General features: G+C 40.8%; 1 protein-coding gene across 1 annotated transcript in view; it reads left to right on the plus strand.

Annotated features, from left to right (window-relative positions):
- Nucleotides 1-17,251, plus strand: part of eppk1 (epiplakin 1) — a 137,861-nt gene that overhangs the window by 6,913 nt on the left and 113,697 nt on the right. Inside the window, exon 4 of the mRNA XM_038725446.1 lies at nt 3,575-3,788. Within this exon, the coding sequence (XP_038581374.1) occupies nt 3,575-3,788 (214 nt within the window). The remainder of the gene's footprint in view (nt 1-3,574; nt 3,789-17,251) is intronic.

Raw genomic sequence — 17,251 nt, forward strand, 5'->3', positions numbered from 1 at the left:
CAATAATAAAATGTGTGAAGAAGCCCCAGCCTCTGATTGCATGCTGCAATCAACCTGACCTGAGCTCAGTTTTCACATGCGCACCGATCATGCAACCAGTCCTCTCCTCTCATCTTCATCTTAATGCGCGCCTGCCGTTTAGCGACAACTTGCTGTTGTAGGCTACTAGCTGTAAGGCATGCAGGCTGTGGGAGCAGATTCTTCCTTTCGGCTCACCCTGCACCCCGGAACAGTCCAAGTCTGGCAGGTTCAACATCCCACAGCCAGGAATCAGGATACTGCAGGACGCAGGCGCGACTCCCGTTGCGGCTGAGGATGGTGGCTCTCTAAGTTTGAGCGGATCTATCTGGGACGAATCCGCCTACGGTACCACTGCAGTAAAGGGATTTTTTGCGATTGTTTACCTGGGACGAAAACAGCAGTAATCCTGGATATTTTTAGCGTGAGTAACCACAAATCCTACAGATTGTTTAAAATACCCGTTTTGCCGCATCGCCGACGGTGTTAATCACACGATTCAGTGTCATTTCAAAACCTGCAGATGGAGAAATAACCCGACCCATCATCACTATGAGAGAATGCGGGGGTGTTTTTATTTGCATCATCCTAACCTGTCAAACGACAGGTGCACCTATCAGGTCTCTCATCCCTGCGGCTCAGGTCAAAAAGCCTGCTCTGATTTCAGGTGTGGCAGTGCAGCTCAAAGCCTGAACGGGCATGATTTTGAATTTTTTTTGGGGGGGGAAGGATCCAGACGTGACAGCTTAATCTGTCAACTGATGATCAATAGATCCAGTCCTAAAGAAGTCCATCAGTGTTTCACAGTTTCAAGGGGGGTGAGGACAGAGAGAGAAAGAGAAAGAGAGGAGCCTCAGTCAGCTGTCAGTGTGATTCAGCCACTGTCAGAGTCTATTCATACCAGCACACACCACTTAACTTTCTTCCATTTCCAAGTCCTAAGAGTTTCAGGAGCATGCTCTCTAATGCTCTTCAAGGTTGCCTGGTAACTACAGATCACCCAGATGCTTTCAGCTTGCTTGGATGAAGGCCATACGAGAAAGCAAAGCCAGTCTGAATAGTAATGGGTTAGAGAGACAGAAGGACACAGGGGATTTCAGCAGTAGAGATTGTATTAATTGTCTCAAACCCTAAGCAGATGATTTTGGCACCTTAGTGTAGGTGCATGGCATTAGAGAATAGATCAGTGCTCTGCAGTACAGTGATTAATGCAGAGAGATGCCGAGGAGCCTGAGAGATCAAAAAGGCTCACACTTTGCTGTCTGGCTCATTAAAGCATTATGTATGTGATACAAAACGGGATTTATATGCATGTAGGATAAATTTCAGTGGTGCTTCGGGGCAATCTTGATATCTTAAATTCTTTGCTGTGTGTAAGGGCTATTTTAGATGTTGTGAGTTTTTAACATGACTCCCCTACTGTGTGTAGCTCTAACCTTTCAAACAGCATGGTCATCATTTAGCTGAATTATTTATACAGTATATTTTATTGTATATAAAGACTGTATCCTAGAAGCCCAAGCTGAATCCAAAACAGCAGTAGGCCTATAGTTGACCAGTGAAACAGTGGCCGAATGCCCATGTCTCCATTAAGACGAGTCAATGAAATGCCACAGGAAATATAATGTGTTACTGCTCTACTTTCAGAGGCAAACATTTATTAGGCCCTAGTTTGTCTATATGTAGTGTGGCATGATAAGCTGATCTCAAAGTGGCAAAACCTGAAAGAAAACTTCCACACAGGTTGAGTAATAATGTATCATTATGTAGGCTACCAGCTGTCATGTACAGATGGTCAGTGTCACACTTCCTTTTAGAAATACTGACACCAAGCAGTAAATGTGCTCTGGGATGAGCTGCCAAATTTAGTAGTTACAGTACTGCAGTCTTAACAACAAACAGTAACTAGCCAGAAATAGCACTTCATCATAACCTGAATGTGAACTGCATCTGATGCACTGAAGACATTACGCCTGGGACTTTGGTCCTGTCTACTCCCATCCAATCAGAGAGGCTGTGTCGGAGCAGCCAGCGCCCCTATGGTGAGCATCCTTTGAGCTGGATGGTGACTCAGCTAAAAAGGAAGCTGGGAGTGTGGTGACGTACAGTACATCAGGAGCACCTGCCCTGCTCCTCACAGCAGCTCTTTCAATGAGCCAGGCCGCTAGGATTTTGATGAAAAATACTCCTCCATCTTAAGATAGCAGTTTGAGCACTGAGTTAAAACACTGAGCATTTGTCCTAAATACTGCACACTAGGTTTAAATAGGATTGGGCAATCATTAAATATCATCATTCCTTACCTTTTTGTGGAGTCACATTATGATGATATAATTGTATTGGTATTCCAAAATATCTGAAAATAAAAATACTAATAATTTAAAACTAATAATTGGAGTTGTTGTTTTACACGTGTGAAGAGTTTTATCTGCAAAACAGTGAAACTGTTATCTGACACCTGTGCTTACCTAGGACACCTGGAGTGAGCCTGTTGCTTTAAGAGAGCGTTGCATTATGGGTTGTTTGTAGTTTAATATTAAGCTAGCGGTTTCATACCTGGCCGTTTATAATAACAGGTGTTCTAGAGTTAATAGTCAGCACAAAAAAATGAGGACAGTTAAGCTAAAGCAGTTTTCTGCTCATAAATGAAGAAAGAAATAGGCCTACTAACGAGCCGAGTCCCAACTCATAACCACGAAATGGACGTCACAGATTTATCTGTCAGGCGGCCAACTAGAAATAAAGTGTCACAGATGGTGGAAGATGGTAAGCAGTAAGTAAGGTTAGCTAACAGACAGAGAAAATTATTTGGTAAGTTAGTCCCAAAACTGACTCCTTCAACGAGCTTGACAGGAGACTTTGTGAAAAACTTGACTGAAAAACTGAATGAAGTTATGTTAATATGTGTTAAAAGTTACCAGAGCCTTTTTAAAAACTGAAAGCTGTTAAAATCACCAAACGGCCGAATACATTTGATAATTAGCATATTGCCTATCTCTGAGATAGTAAAATATAACAGCTAATTAAAAGTTTTCATGTCTAATTTTACTCTATTTAAAAATATGTATATTGTCCTGTAATTAACATGTTTGTATACCCTTAGAATAGGTTTACTGTAGCTTGATGTTACATTAATTTATTAAGGATGTTAAATATGTATATATGTGTATATATGTATGTTATACATTAGAGTTAGCTATCTTTTTTATTTCAAAGTTTTTCTCATCTTCATCCAAAAACTAGTGTCACAAAAGCAGGCTGGTCTTATGTTTGGGCTAATGTCTTTTATTTTGTAGAGCTATGTAGTCAGGCATTTGTCATGAATGTCAAATTATCTCAGTTGCTCATCTGCTCTGTTTGAAAACAGGGAAACAACCTGCTGTGGTGATTTCCTGAATATTTTAAGAGCTGGTACTTCCACAAATATTTGGTGGTTGTGTTACCATTTCACAATAACAATACAGAATAAATTACAGGAATTACAAAGACTCTGTTTTTGTTTTGAGTGGTTTTATAAATCCATGTTCGTCCTTTTCTGCTCACTATGTCCATTCAGACTATGGAGGAGGTGAAGGACAAGCCCAAGAGGAGGCCTCTGGTCAGGGCTGCGTCGGAGGAGAGCTCCAGTGATCTGAGTTCAATAAGTTACTCTCCGTCCCCTGGAGACACGCTACCCTGGAACCTGCCCAAACACCACCGCATCAAGCGCTCCAAGTCAGCCTCTGGAGATGTGCTGGACCCAGCAGAGAGGGCTGTCATCCGCATCGCAGGTACGATGTTCACATAGAACGATAATGGAGGTATAAGTGTGTGTGAGGTGTCAGTGACAGACAGCCCTTTTAAGTTCTGCCCATTCTTTTTCTTTTCTGGTTTAGTGCTCATTTGCAAACTCTGCTGGAACACTGCTGCTAACACTAGCTGTTAATGCTCTCCTCTCTTCACTCCTCTCAACAGTCGATCATATTGCTTTGGAGCGGCTTTGTGATAATTGATTCTGTTTGTCATCCGCTCGTCATATCAGCTGTTGTCTAAAATGTGCACTTCAAGTTGGCTTGAAGTCGGCTATTGACTCACTGCTTTTCGCCACAGAGCTTTTGTTTTAGAGATTTGTTGCATATGGTAACATACATATCGTGAGTTGATGTCTTGGCGCCTTTTTTGTTTGTTAGGTGTTTTAAAAACAATTTCCTTTATTAAATGTCAAGATCTACTGGTGCAAATTTGCATGCATACTTTACACTACCTGAGAGACTCTTGTAGGCAGTTGAAAGAGATACATTGTGTAACAACATTATTACCACCTCTCACGAAGCTAATTTATTTCCCATGGGTGGTTTCAAACTGCTAGGACTGTCTCTTTATCTACCAGAGGTCTTGTCCAGGTTCTGCAGCTCCTCCACTTCTGTTAACTGTCTGAACACTGAGGCAGGGCTGCCTCAGCACTTCCTGTGGTGGGTCTTCATTTCATACTGTCTCTTCGTGCCACAAACAGCAACACTACCTCTTTCCAAACCCCTTCCCTGGTTGTCTCTGCTATTGATTTGATGGGGTGGGGTACTGCAGCAGTATTGTGTGACGCTGCGTTATTGTCTCTGAATGCACAGCAGCAGGATTGTATGACTCCAAGTACTTCCGCAGAGTTGGTTGATGAGCTAGAGTTTAGGTAGACATTGGGATATCTGGTTTATTTATTTCTGGAGATTTGAAATTTAATTGAAATGTTCTCGTCATGACTTGCTGTAGTGCCTCTAGATTTGGCAGGACGCCGGGATACAATGAAATATAATAGATAAAGGCAACTCTATCTATGTTGTCTCGCTGGATTGCTGCCATAATGGCCTTGGCCCGATTCATTAGCCTTGTGAGACACATACAAGGCTGGAGCTGCAGCTTTATCTCACAACAAATGGAGACAGGGCCATTTGTTATCAAGCTGCAGACACTTTGAGGGGCAGATACTGTTGGCTGATACTAAATAAGATGTCAGTAAAACTGTATCAAGTTTTTTTTTTGCGCTCTAACATGCTGGTTTATTGATCAGTTAATTGTTACTCTTGACAGTTGCTCCATTGATGTCTGATTGATAGTGATTAAAAAACACCATATAGTGTTGGTGAAAGAAATAAACACACTACTGGTCATATGCTATACACGTCAGCAGAATTGTAGAGAGGAGGGGAGTGAATGATCCTGGGCGTAACAACCACCAGGGGCTGATAGGCCAAACATTATGAATGTGTAAGTGAGCATGAGGTGCTTTACATCTAGACAAACATAAACACAATAATCTCTTTTTACACAACGACTGGGATTTCAGGGTGCAGAAAACTGATATCAACTAGAAAATACTCTGTAAATGTATCAAGTGAAACTAGCCAAAGTTAAAAATATATAGTAAAACTGAATTCACAGTTTTGTTTACCTTACTGGGCAAGTCTTTCCCAGCAGCTGCTTTTTAGTCGTAATCCAGGTAATAGTCATAGCTGGGTTAACATCTTGTTGAGTTTAATGTTTTTAACCATTCTAGGATCATGGCTATAAGGATGGCAAGTTGGCCTGTTAGTTGGTCCGCTGCTTTAAAATTTTATACATACATTCGTGGTCCCCATAGGATGAATCCGAACGACTTTGATCATCCCTTAACTTTTCCTCTAGCGCCATCCTCGGATAAAAATTTGTTTGTTCAGTACTTGAGCTTATGATCAAAAACCTGCAAGACTATATACATTCCCGTCAGCCTCAGCTGTACTTTGTGTTTTGGGCTAATTAGCAAATGTTTGCATACTAACACACTAAATTAGGATGGTGAAAAAAACAAATTATAAATATTATACATGCGTATTTTTTAGTTAAACCTCCTTAAAGAATAGTTTCTTCAACTGATTCAAGTGTACATCTTTTCTGCTCTGAACAGTGACCAGACAGGCATTACATAACCCTTCAGCTCTGTGACGTCCTTCGTTTCATGTAGCCAGTTTCTGTTATGCCTGGTATCTAAAACAAGTGCCCTCAAAGGGAAAAATAGCTTTTCAGCTGACTATTTTTTTTTTATTAACATAGGTGCTAATGAGATCATCTGCTGTGTAGATTATTAGCTGTTAGAAGTATCATTATATGTTTATTGACAATGCTCTCATATAGTGATAGTATGAACACAGTGGTGTCTGTGGTCACTTCCTGAAAACTCAAAAAATAAGTTTGGTTGTTTATATATAGTGTTTTAGATTCTCAGCTAATAATCTGTCATCCTGTTTCGCAGTGAGAGATACAACATGAGTCATGGTAGTGTTGTCAAATTGTACAGAAAAATGTCTCATGTAAGTCTTTAAATGTGCAGTAGTTTCCTTATTCTTCGAGCAACACAGAGTCGAGAAAACGTCATAGGGTCTGCTCGTAATAGCTTCAGATAAATTATTCATAAAGGCTTTTAACATGGTGCAGTTTTTGTCAGAATATTGAATTGTGGGTACATTATTGGTTTCACATTTTTCACTGTGGCAGCAGTGTGTAAGGATATCTTTGTGGCCCTGAGCTACTTTTGTGCATTTGACAAGTGCAACATTTTTTGAAAAGTGCATCAGTTTCTTTCTGAAGCTGGTCCTGTTGTTGTTTCCAAATAAGGAAGACTGCTTTTGTACTTCCAGAGTTAACAGGTAATGCATATCACTTTTGAAAATCCGGTGGAAAGTACCTTACAGATACATGCTTAGAGTGCTGTTTACCTCAGTGATCAGACTCACTCTCATGACTGAGGGGTTTGTGCAGTATACATGCTAGACACTAGAGGACAGTGTCTAAAGATAAAGTGCAGTGGAGCGTGTCTGCATGTGCAGTGTTCCTGCTAACACATATGTTCTGTCATGAACCATTCATTTGATTCCATATTGAGGACATTTGTATACATTTCTAGAGTCTACAACTACATGTGCGCACAGTTGTTAACATGTTGAGCTAAGTCAGCGCACAGAACAGATGTTCACACTGCAGAAAAAGCAACACAGAAAGTTATATAGCTTTTTAGGGTCATTGGCCCAACAAGGTTGTAAATTACACTTTGACTTGATTACATTTACACAATGGGTTATTTCTGTTAGCTGTCAGTAAATGTATTTATATAATTCAGAACTAAGTGTGTTTAAATTAAGATACAATCAAACATTAAATTCTGTCTGTCTGAGTTTTATTACCCCTTTGTTTCCTTGTTTATGTGTGCTTTAGCCTACTTGTCACTTCTCTAATTTGACCTTCATGACTTGATCTTTCCTGCATGCCATACACTTGTTTTCTCTTCTGCGCCTTTGATAAATTTTCTGAACTGCATTTTTTTCTTTATTGAAATTAGAAGGTATTTAATTTTGTACTACTATCACTGTGTATTATTATTTTGTTTATTTTCATCTTAATTTACTTCAATTTTATTTTTCAATAGTTACTTTTTAAAAGTGCTACACAAAACAATCTGCCTTTTATAAAGGCAGCATTTGACAAAAGAAATGTTAGAAATGTTCTCATGGATTTTATCACTGAAGAGGTTAAAGTAGCAAAAGAATGTAATGTCACTAATAAGTCACCACAGTACCAGTCATTACTGACATCGAAACAGTAATGCTACTGTGATTAGAGTAATAAATAACTTAGGAACACAGTATCCCTACACTGACTCTATTCCAACCTATGATTAGTATTCCGGCTGCCAACCTGGAAGCAAGTAACCAGACAAGGTTTTACAAACACAAATCAGTGAAGACACAAAAAACATCAATGAATAGTGAAGGGGAGGTTGTATCCTTCCTTAGATGTGTTGTTATTCCTTTTCTTTTAGGAGAGAACATAAATTAGTGGCACAAACGGGGCAGAGAGTCTTTAGTCTGGTGATGTGTAGGAGGCCAGACTGGCACTGCAGTCAGTCACCCGAGCCAAAGCCAGACAAACGAATAGAGAGACAAAAGTGAGACTTTCTCTCTGAGAGACACCATCCGCTGGCCAGTGATGAGAAAACAGCGGGATGTTTTATTTTACACCCATACTGTGGCCGAGAGAGATTCATAAATGTTTCCCTTCAAATTGCTATATCATAGACAAACTGTTCTGTATGCTGTCAAAATAAATCATGGAATAAATCCTCAAGCTCTCAGTTTTAAATCAGTGAGACCCTCATTGTTTTACTTTGTGATGTCTGAGCTGTCATTGATGTGGTGGTTTGCACTGCGCTTCCCAGGGGAGACATGTCAAACAGTTTTTGCTGTGCAGTGACAATGTTTTCTGGATTTTCTGTTGATGCAGTTTGACTTGCTGTAGTCTTGACTTGGCATTTTCATGGTGGCTGTCTTAAACTGCGACGTTATCTTCTATTGACTCCAAACAAGCTATTGTTACTTTTTCTTGTTTGAATCAGTCCGATAATAATTTTTTAGACCAATATCAAATGTGATCTTTGAGTCAGGGCTGTGCGTGCAACTGTATGATATTCACAATCGTTATTTTTCTGGTGTCATACAATAATAATGCTTTTTACTCAGATTGTCTGCTCTGTGTCAAATCAAGTGCCTCTGTTGTAGATGTGTCTATAAAGTGCAATTTAAAAAGTCCACAAACAACAGTTTGTTCCCACAGATGGCTGAATAATCTTTGTAAATAATGATTATATTCATCAAAATCAACATATAATCATTTTATCCATAATCGTGTATTCCCATTGTTTATTGAAAAAAAATTAGTTCATAATTCATATGTTTTTTTTTACCCACTACCCACAAGCTTGTTAAAGATTAATGGAGTTTGAGCCTCCACTGACAGTGCTGAAACTCATTACAGATGAACACATATTCTTTATTGTCAGAAATTTTCTGTAACTCACTTTTAGGTCATAACTCACGGGTTGAGAAACACTGCACTTGGTTGGGTGGCCCAAAGCTGCAACGCTGCACTTGATTATTCAAGTGACTCAGAGTCTTGAAAGATTTTTCACATTCCCGACCTGAAGGATTTATTAATGTCAATTTTGCAATTTGTACTTTCATGCTGAAATTCTACAAATTCTCTTGATAGCTGAGTAAACAAAAACTCCCAGCTGTATGAGAAAGTGATAACACACACACATGTGCTCAGGAGATATCTGCCATATTTAGTTGCTTTGTGAGCATGTAAATGCATTGCTGTTCTGACTTTAATGGTGTATATTATTAGTATGTCTTGAAGTTTGCTAAATCTTTTCTAACCATTATGATTCTAACTTTTTGAATGTTTAGAACTTCTAAAGTATTAGGTACTATCATTTCAATGTGTTTGAGGAGTTTGTGAGTAATAATGGTTTACTGTCAGTCTCAGTATTAGTGCACATCTGCACTCTGCAAGGTGGTTTTAACTTTCATGCTTAAAGTTTAAAGATTGGCTCATACAGGCATGCGCACACACACGCACACACACAATAACACACTTACAAACTCATGCAGTGAGGTGACATTGGCATGAGATGCTGGAACACTTTGAACCTATCAACAACAAATAAGTCTTATTTTTGTTGGCAGTGTTTCCCACACATAGACTGTACCGGAGCGGGCCACCAAGGTATATGAACGGCAACCCATTTTAGCATTTTGCATTGTGAGTTGTTATTTATTACGTTAGAAGACGCGAGCGCAGTGGATATTTCACAAGCATGGACCAGGTAAAGTGACAGTGAACACACCAGTGCAGATGTTATTCAGTACCATTTTGGTTTCGATTGTTGCAATTGGCTTCGTCACAAACAAGCCTCCTCTACATGAAGCGCACCTGCGACAGAAAACGGAATCGTGGGTGGAAGAACCCACCTGACGCCATCTATGACTTTTTGGCGACTTTATAAAACATAGCCTACTGTTGATGGAGAATGTCAACAGACCAGACACATACAGGGAGAGAGAAACAGAGAGGAGTGGGGCACGACGCTATGTTTGAAGCAGAGGTAGGGCTGAACGATTAATCGTTTTCAAATTGAAATTGCGATTTGAAACAATGCGATTAGCTAATCGTGAAGACAGCGATTCAAATGCAGGTTAATTATACAGCGCATCTGACCCGTTTTAAACAGTCATGTTACAAATCTTTTTATATACAGTCTATGTTACAAATTCATTCCGTTGTCATCCTTGTGTGACAGATCTGCTCGCCAATCACAAGCCATGCGCCTCCTGTTATGGTCCTACTCACCAATCAGAGCGGGCACAGCGCGTGGAAACAAACGAAACTGGGAAAACGGCACCAGCCGAACAAATACAGGCAGCGACTGTGCCGCGGATTTGTCAGGCGTCAACTCAGTAGCGGAGCGTTTATCCTACACGTTGTTAACAAGTTGTTAATTTGTCATTTTGTGTGCTTCAACTACGGATAACGGCTCTCTGTGAGCCCGTTGCATTCCGTTCTGTGCAGGATAACGTTACAGCCACATGAAGTATTTCAGAATAAGAGCGATTTTGCCCGTCTGATTTTGCTGACTTGTTCAGATTTTGCTTAGTTGTCTTTGATTTTTGTGCTTCTACTATGGTTAAGTAGGCTACGTAGTTACATTTTTTTGTTTTTTTGGTCTGTTTTAACTGTTCATTGTTGATGTACGATCGGGAGTCTGCTAGGGGTGTTTTATTTTGGAAATCGACCGGATTCTCTATGCCGTTCTGTGTCTGACTTCCTGCCTGGTTCATCTGCTCTGTGCTGCTTGACGCAGTGAGTATTGAACTTTAGCAAAACTTCAATAAAAAATCGCAAATCAAATCGTAATCGCAGTATCTGGCAGAAAAATTGCAGTTAGATATTTTCCCTAAATCGTTCATCCCTAAGCAGAGGTGTAGGTGTGTGGGGAAAAGAGAACTGAAGGCAAAGGGAGCAGATTCAAGTAGGCTAGTGAGTTAACACTAAAATAAGGTGAGGAATGAATGAAGTATAATTAAAATAGTTAAATTAGAAAAAATGTAGGCTACTAGAAATAGAAATATACCTCGCTAACCCCAACACTGATCCTCCTCGGCCTCCTCAGGTAGACGGTCATTCTGTGTTTTGACATTTGTTAATGTGTGGATCATTTTGTAAATTGCACCAACTGTTGGGTAAGTGCTTCATAAAAAGTATTTTTCAGGGCACAAATTTTGACATGCCATAACACAAAAAGCATGCTTATAACAAATAACATTAATAATGGCTATGCTCAATAATGGTGAGCAAGCTCCAGAGTCTTGAAATAGGCCTTTTATACAGAATATATTTTGACATGTTTAAATTCCATAAAACTTTAAAAGCCTAGTCCCAATTAGACACCTGTGCCTTTTACTGGCCTGATGTGGCTACACATCCTAATTAGATTCCAGTTTTTCGGATATATAAAAACTGAAAGCCCACAGCGTTGCCCTCTTGAGCTAGTTCTAAGCTGCTTAGATCAGTTTCAGATTCATTCTTTATTGTCCACAGTGGAGGAAATCTGCTTTCGTAGGATTCCCCCTTCTGGTTTATATATCCCTACCTCTGCTGAATAATTTTATCCAAAATTTATCCCCTCCTTAGAGTGATCTTCTTCAATAGTGATGCAACTTATCACAAAACACACGGTTCGGATCGATCTGTAGTTTTGTTAGGGTTAAATTAATTTTAAAATGCACTACTTTGGCTCTGATCCAGCTGCCTCTCTCTGTCTGTAGGTAATCACCAGGCTGGATTCTCTTAATGTCCCGCCCACGGCACCGTCTCATTGGTTACAAGTCGTGAAAAATAGCCTATCAACACTCAGGAGACATTTGCTCCTGGGAACGGTGGAGCTGTGTGTCGAAGGGAAGGCAGCCGATATTGCTGAAGCTAAAATAAATATCACAATCTGATTATATTTTTCTATGATGACAAGCAGCCCAGTGTCCCCGTTACACCTTGCCCGAACATGCCTGAACACACAGCTACGGGGTTTCACCTATTATTTTGGAGGTGTTAGTGATTTTAAGAAGCTTATTGTTATTGGAGAGAGAGAGCAGGTAACACAGTACAAGATGATGGGTTCAATGATACTACAGTACAGGAGAAGCAGTAGTTGTGGTTTGACTGATAGAGTCCTGAGTTTATGAATCACAAAAAGTCTTTGTTGACATTGTTTGTTGATGTTTGTGATGTGGTGATCAAAACTCAGTTTATTGTCCGTAGTGATGCTGAGGTACCTGAAGATGTCAACAACTTCTACTGGCTGTTCCTCTTTTGGCCTTGTAGGCAAACTGTTAGGGGTCCAGCTATGGGCAGACAGCTGGGAGGATAGTGTTCAGTACCAGTTTCTCAAGACATTTGGCGATTATTGAGGTGAGTGCCACTGGTCTGTAATGATTCAGTTCAGGGATGATGGTGGCTGTTTTCCAGAGGGTAGGGACAGTTGCAGTTTGTAGTGATTCTTTGAAAAGTGAGTGCAGAACAGGAGAGAGTTCCAGGACACAGTTCTTGAGCATCCTTACAGTGATCCCATCAGGGCCAGGGGCCTTGCCAGTTTTGCACCTCCTGAGCTGCTGGTAGACGTCTTCCACTGTGGGGAAGATGAAAGTGTGGCTGCTCAGGGGTGGGTAAGCTCCTGAGCAATCTTTCACACTCAGTGGTGAAGTTCCCGTTGTCAAACCTGGCATAAAAATTGTTTAGGTCTCTGGTGAATGAGTTGGGGTCAGTGGGTGCAGGGGTGCTAGCTTTTGACGTGGTGCCAGTTAGTGTTTTGACTTTCTGGAATGCCTGTCTGGTGTTCATGCTGCTGAATTCCTGTTCTATTTTGTCCTTGTAGACTTTTATGTAGTTTTGACTGGGATGGTGGTTGCCATGCAGAACTTGATGTAGTCAGTTACGGCGTCGGTTTTTATATCCAGGTCACTATCAAAAATACTCCAGTCAGTGCATGCAATGGACCCCTGTAGTTGTGCAGTTGTGTCCTCCGACCACTGTGTGATGCTGAAGGTGGCTGGTTTTTCCCTCTTCAGCATTTGTTTGTATTGCGGAAGGAGGACAATGTTGTGATCCGCGGCGCCTGTTGGGGGCTGCACGCGAGCTGTATGTATGTATATGTTTATAAGCGTTGTTTATGTTCCCATAACACAAGTCCAGCACCTTTTCTCTCCTTTGTGGGGATATCCACATATTGTTCAAATGATGGGAGGACACAGTCCAGCCTGCAGCTATTAAAATCCCCCCATAATAAGCACCGGAGCGTCAGGGTATTTGCTCAGTATAGCATTGACATTCTGAAATGCTAGCTCAGCTACCGTGTTAGTGTTCACGCCAGGCGGGATATACACACAGCCAATGACCACCGTGGGAAATTCCCGAGGGAGGTAGTTGGGGCGAAGCGAAAGAGTCAGCATTTCAATGTCAGGTGTGCAGACCCTATTGTGGATCTTGATGTTATTGCACCACTAGTTGTTAATGTAAACACAGACCCCTCCGCCCCTCTCCTTAACGGGATCACTTGTCAGGTCCGCTATGATGATGGTGAAATTGTCCAGGCTAACCTCTTCATCTGGAACAGAGTCATTCAGCTACGTCTCGGACAGTGCGAAGATGCAGGCCATCCGAAAGGATTTCTCCACTCGGCATCTGGCATGTAGGATGTCCATTTTATTCCGGAGAGATTGCACATTTGCCATCACAAATGAGGGAACAGGGGGTTTAAAACAGGGTACCCGTGGGGTATTAAAAGTAATTAATTTCATATTCCAAAAATAAGACCTTTAAAAGTATTAAATTTCATTACCAAAGTATTGAATTTGTTCTTGTCAGTGAAATTTACAACAGGAACGGAGAGACAGTTGTGTATGAGGACCGTGTCTGTGTGTCGGTGTTGCACCGCTGTTGTAGGCTAACATTATGTGAATGGAAACATCCGACATGCTGACGCACATTAAACGAGTAAAAAACAAACCGGAGCCCAACTCCTTATCCCCGCTGCTTTCAAGCCAATACTATATAATTCTACCAACTAGGGACCAACTAATTTCTGGGATATTTCAACCTAGAAAATTAGGTTATTGTTTTTGACCCAAATTCTGGGTTAAATACCTGACCTGAATGTTGGGTTAAAAAACCCCAACATTGTAGTTAATATAACCCAACTACTTGGTCAAAAGAACAACCCCAATATCTGGGTTGAAATAACCCAGAAATTAGTTGGTCCATTTTGTGTCACAACTTGGGTTACTAATTCAGTATGCCTTATTTCAGAAAGTAAAACTTTTTTACATTATATCTGTCACGGTGTGGTGCAGGCAGAAGAAGAAGGGAGGAGTCCAAAGTTCCAATTCAAACGTTTTACTAATAAAGTAACTCCAAAGGTACAGACAGGCAGGATGTACACACTAAACAAGACTGCAAAATAGAACGGCCAAAAACCGAAGGAACTAAATAATAACACAGATGAACATTGATTAACAGAACACAGGTGGAACAGATGATAATGATGGTAATTATCTAAACTCAGGTGATGCAGATGAACTAAATGACAGAAACCATGGAAACAGATGAGTGGCTGGAAAACAGAACAAAGGAAGACATGTGACAAGGGTGACTGTGACAATAGCAGCTAATGATGATTGTAGTATTCAAAGCTTCTATAGATTATTTCAACGATTCATCGATGCGTTGTTTAAGGAGTACTTTGTCTTGGCGGCGGCGCCCCCCCCTCCCGGTAACGGGATCAGCTGTGCACGTTTATAGGTGATAGATATTTATTAGTCCTTTTGGAAATTCATAGTGTGTCATACAGCAAACATCAGACCAACAACCAGACAGCTGTTTTACAAACACAAACATCACCAGAGTGCTATACAAGTTATACTACAGGCTCGTGCAGACTACACGACTTTCAGCGTCGGCCGTGTGTGAACGGCACGTTCACACAACTTGCCGTAACATGACGGCAGTCTTGAAGTCGTTGTGGCGTTCACGCTACTTGACTGATCGGCGACAGGGGGTCACACACACTACAGGAGCTGACAACAGCTATGGCACCTGCCGCTGGTTTCCAAACCACTTTTATCAAGAAAACACACGTTAAATGTGAAACAGGAAATGAACGATCCTGCACACGAAACAGCTGTTTGTTATTTTCAAGATGCCAATTATAAAGACAAAGAATCTGTGTGAAAGGATGTATTAGTACACGCAGGTAGCAGGGATTGTCTGAGCTACAGAGAGAGCTGCAGGGGAGTTAAAAGGTGCAGCTCCCCAACACCCAGTTAACTCAGGACTGTGAGGTTACAACTCACGGCCCAAAAAGGAGAACAACAAATGCACGTGTGCATATTTTCAGCTGAGGACTGTGTTATGGCAGAAAATTGTGTCCTCTTACATTTAATCTTTTATGTTGTTTCTTTTACTATTATTATTATGTAGTGTGTTTTATCCTTAACCTTTCCTCTCCTATACTTCTTATGTTAGTCTGTCCACATTTACTAGGGTTTAGGTCAGAGCTGTGAGATTGTTTTCCCTCTCTTGCTCCTCTTCTGGAATGTTCATTCAAGGCCGAGAGAGGATCTCTGTTTCCCAAAACATAGAAACCTAGACTGTGTAAATGATGATGCATCCCTTTGCTCGGGGCCAGACGTTAGTGACTGTCTTAGGAGACAGAACCTCTGGTCCAGCTGATTTGTGTTGTAGTACTTCTCTGTTTTTTATTATTTATTTGCTCAGCCACTCACCAGGAATATAATTTCCACGACAGACTGCGGCTGACTTTGGCTAGCCTTCAACTCAACAATTAGTCATGACTTCAGTTAAATGTTAAAGTTGCTGTTACTGTTACCTTGTCTGTGGTCCGCTGGCAGAACACCGGCTGCTTTCTGATAAGGCGCCGTCGTGCTGTTGCCGAGGTGACAAATGTTTCGTTTTATGGTGGATGGCGACAGAGTTGTTGTTTTCTTTAGTTTGAAATAATCCCATACTTTGGACACTTTCTTTTTTGTCCCTTGCTGTTTTCTCTCTCTTCCTCCACTTTGCAAACAGCTCCATCATAATCACTCATGTTCATAGCGTAAACACGTTGTGCGACAGTAATAAATGTCCCTGCGAAACACTGTACTGTACAGTCAAATGGATTAAACGAAGCATTGATGCAAAGAATTTGTGTCGAAGCATTTTATGAATCGATTTTATCGATTTAATCGATGAATCGTTTCAGCCCTACGCTAAACCCATCCAGGTGTAACGCTAATTTCTGAGATCGCGGCTGATCAGTAGATGGATCACTGTAATCCACAGCACGGACCAGAAAGTAGTTCGTGTTAGCCATGATGGTGGTTAGACTCACAGAAAACGTAGAGGAGAGGACAAACAAAGACTTGACTTGACAGACGCGTACCTGTGACTCGACGTGGAGTGTACAGACTGTGTTGTCACAGCAGAGCATGCGCCAGACCAAGGCCTCCCTCCAGATCCCATATACAGACATGTACAAATAAAAAGGTTTTAAACTTATGTCAATATGGACATGCTATACGTGGTTAGATCAGTTAGATTCTCCACAATTCACTTGATTAGTTCATTTTATGGAAACATTGAGCACCAAGTATTCATTTAGATTTACCGGTATGGTCGGTCGGGCTCTCGCTCCCACTGTCTCTCTCTCTCTGCTTGAGGTTGGCCTAGATCCGCTGTCTCTCAGAGCTAGATCAAATGAATGATTTGTAATTGATATGTTATGCAATAGTCAAATTTTAATACAAGTTATATTCAAATTGTTTCCCATCTTGGCTGAACGAGAGTTTTGTGCGAAAGGATTTGTAGGCCCGTCTCATACGGAAGCCACACACAACATAGGCAGGGTGAGTTCAGCGATTCAAGCAAATATAGCTTGGGCTATCAATTGAAGTTTTACGGTAATAACATCAATGGTGGTTTAATATAGCTGCTTCAGTTTCAGGTGTGTGCATTCTGGCTCGCTGTCACACTGTCATAGTTTGTTGGGACTTATCAGACATGAAAAGAATCAGTACTAAAAATCTGCTCTTATCAACACTGGAATGTTTTCTATGTTGACATACAGCTTTTTGGAAAGATATACTCTGATTAATTCACAGTAAATGTCCTCTAAACCTTTCCAATTTTCCTGTCAGAGTTAAGTTCACTGTGCTTCTTCCAGGCACTACTTCCTTATAGGATGATCCTTGTGTAACTTCAGTTTTTCTTTGCGTCCTGACGTACTATTGTCACTGCTTCATCTGAGAGGGTCTGTGATTTCTTTTAATGTGGTAGACCAGTT

The sequence above is a fragment of the Micropterus salmoides genome, unplaced genomic scaffold (genome assembly GCF_014851395.1).
Source record: "Micropterus salmoides isolate LMB-PRFRI ecotype aquatic unplaced genomic scaffold, ASM1485139v1 Ms_hic_scaffold_17, whole genome shotgun sequence".
NCBI lineage: Eukaryota > Metazoa > Chordata > Actinopteri > Centrarchiformes > Centrarchidae > Micropterus > Micropterus salmoides.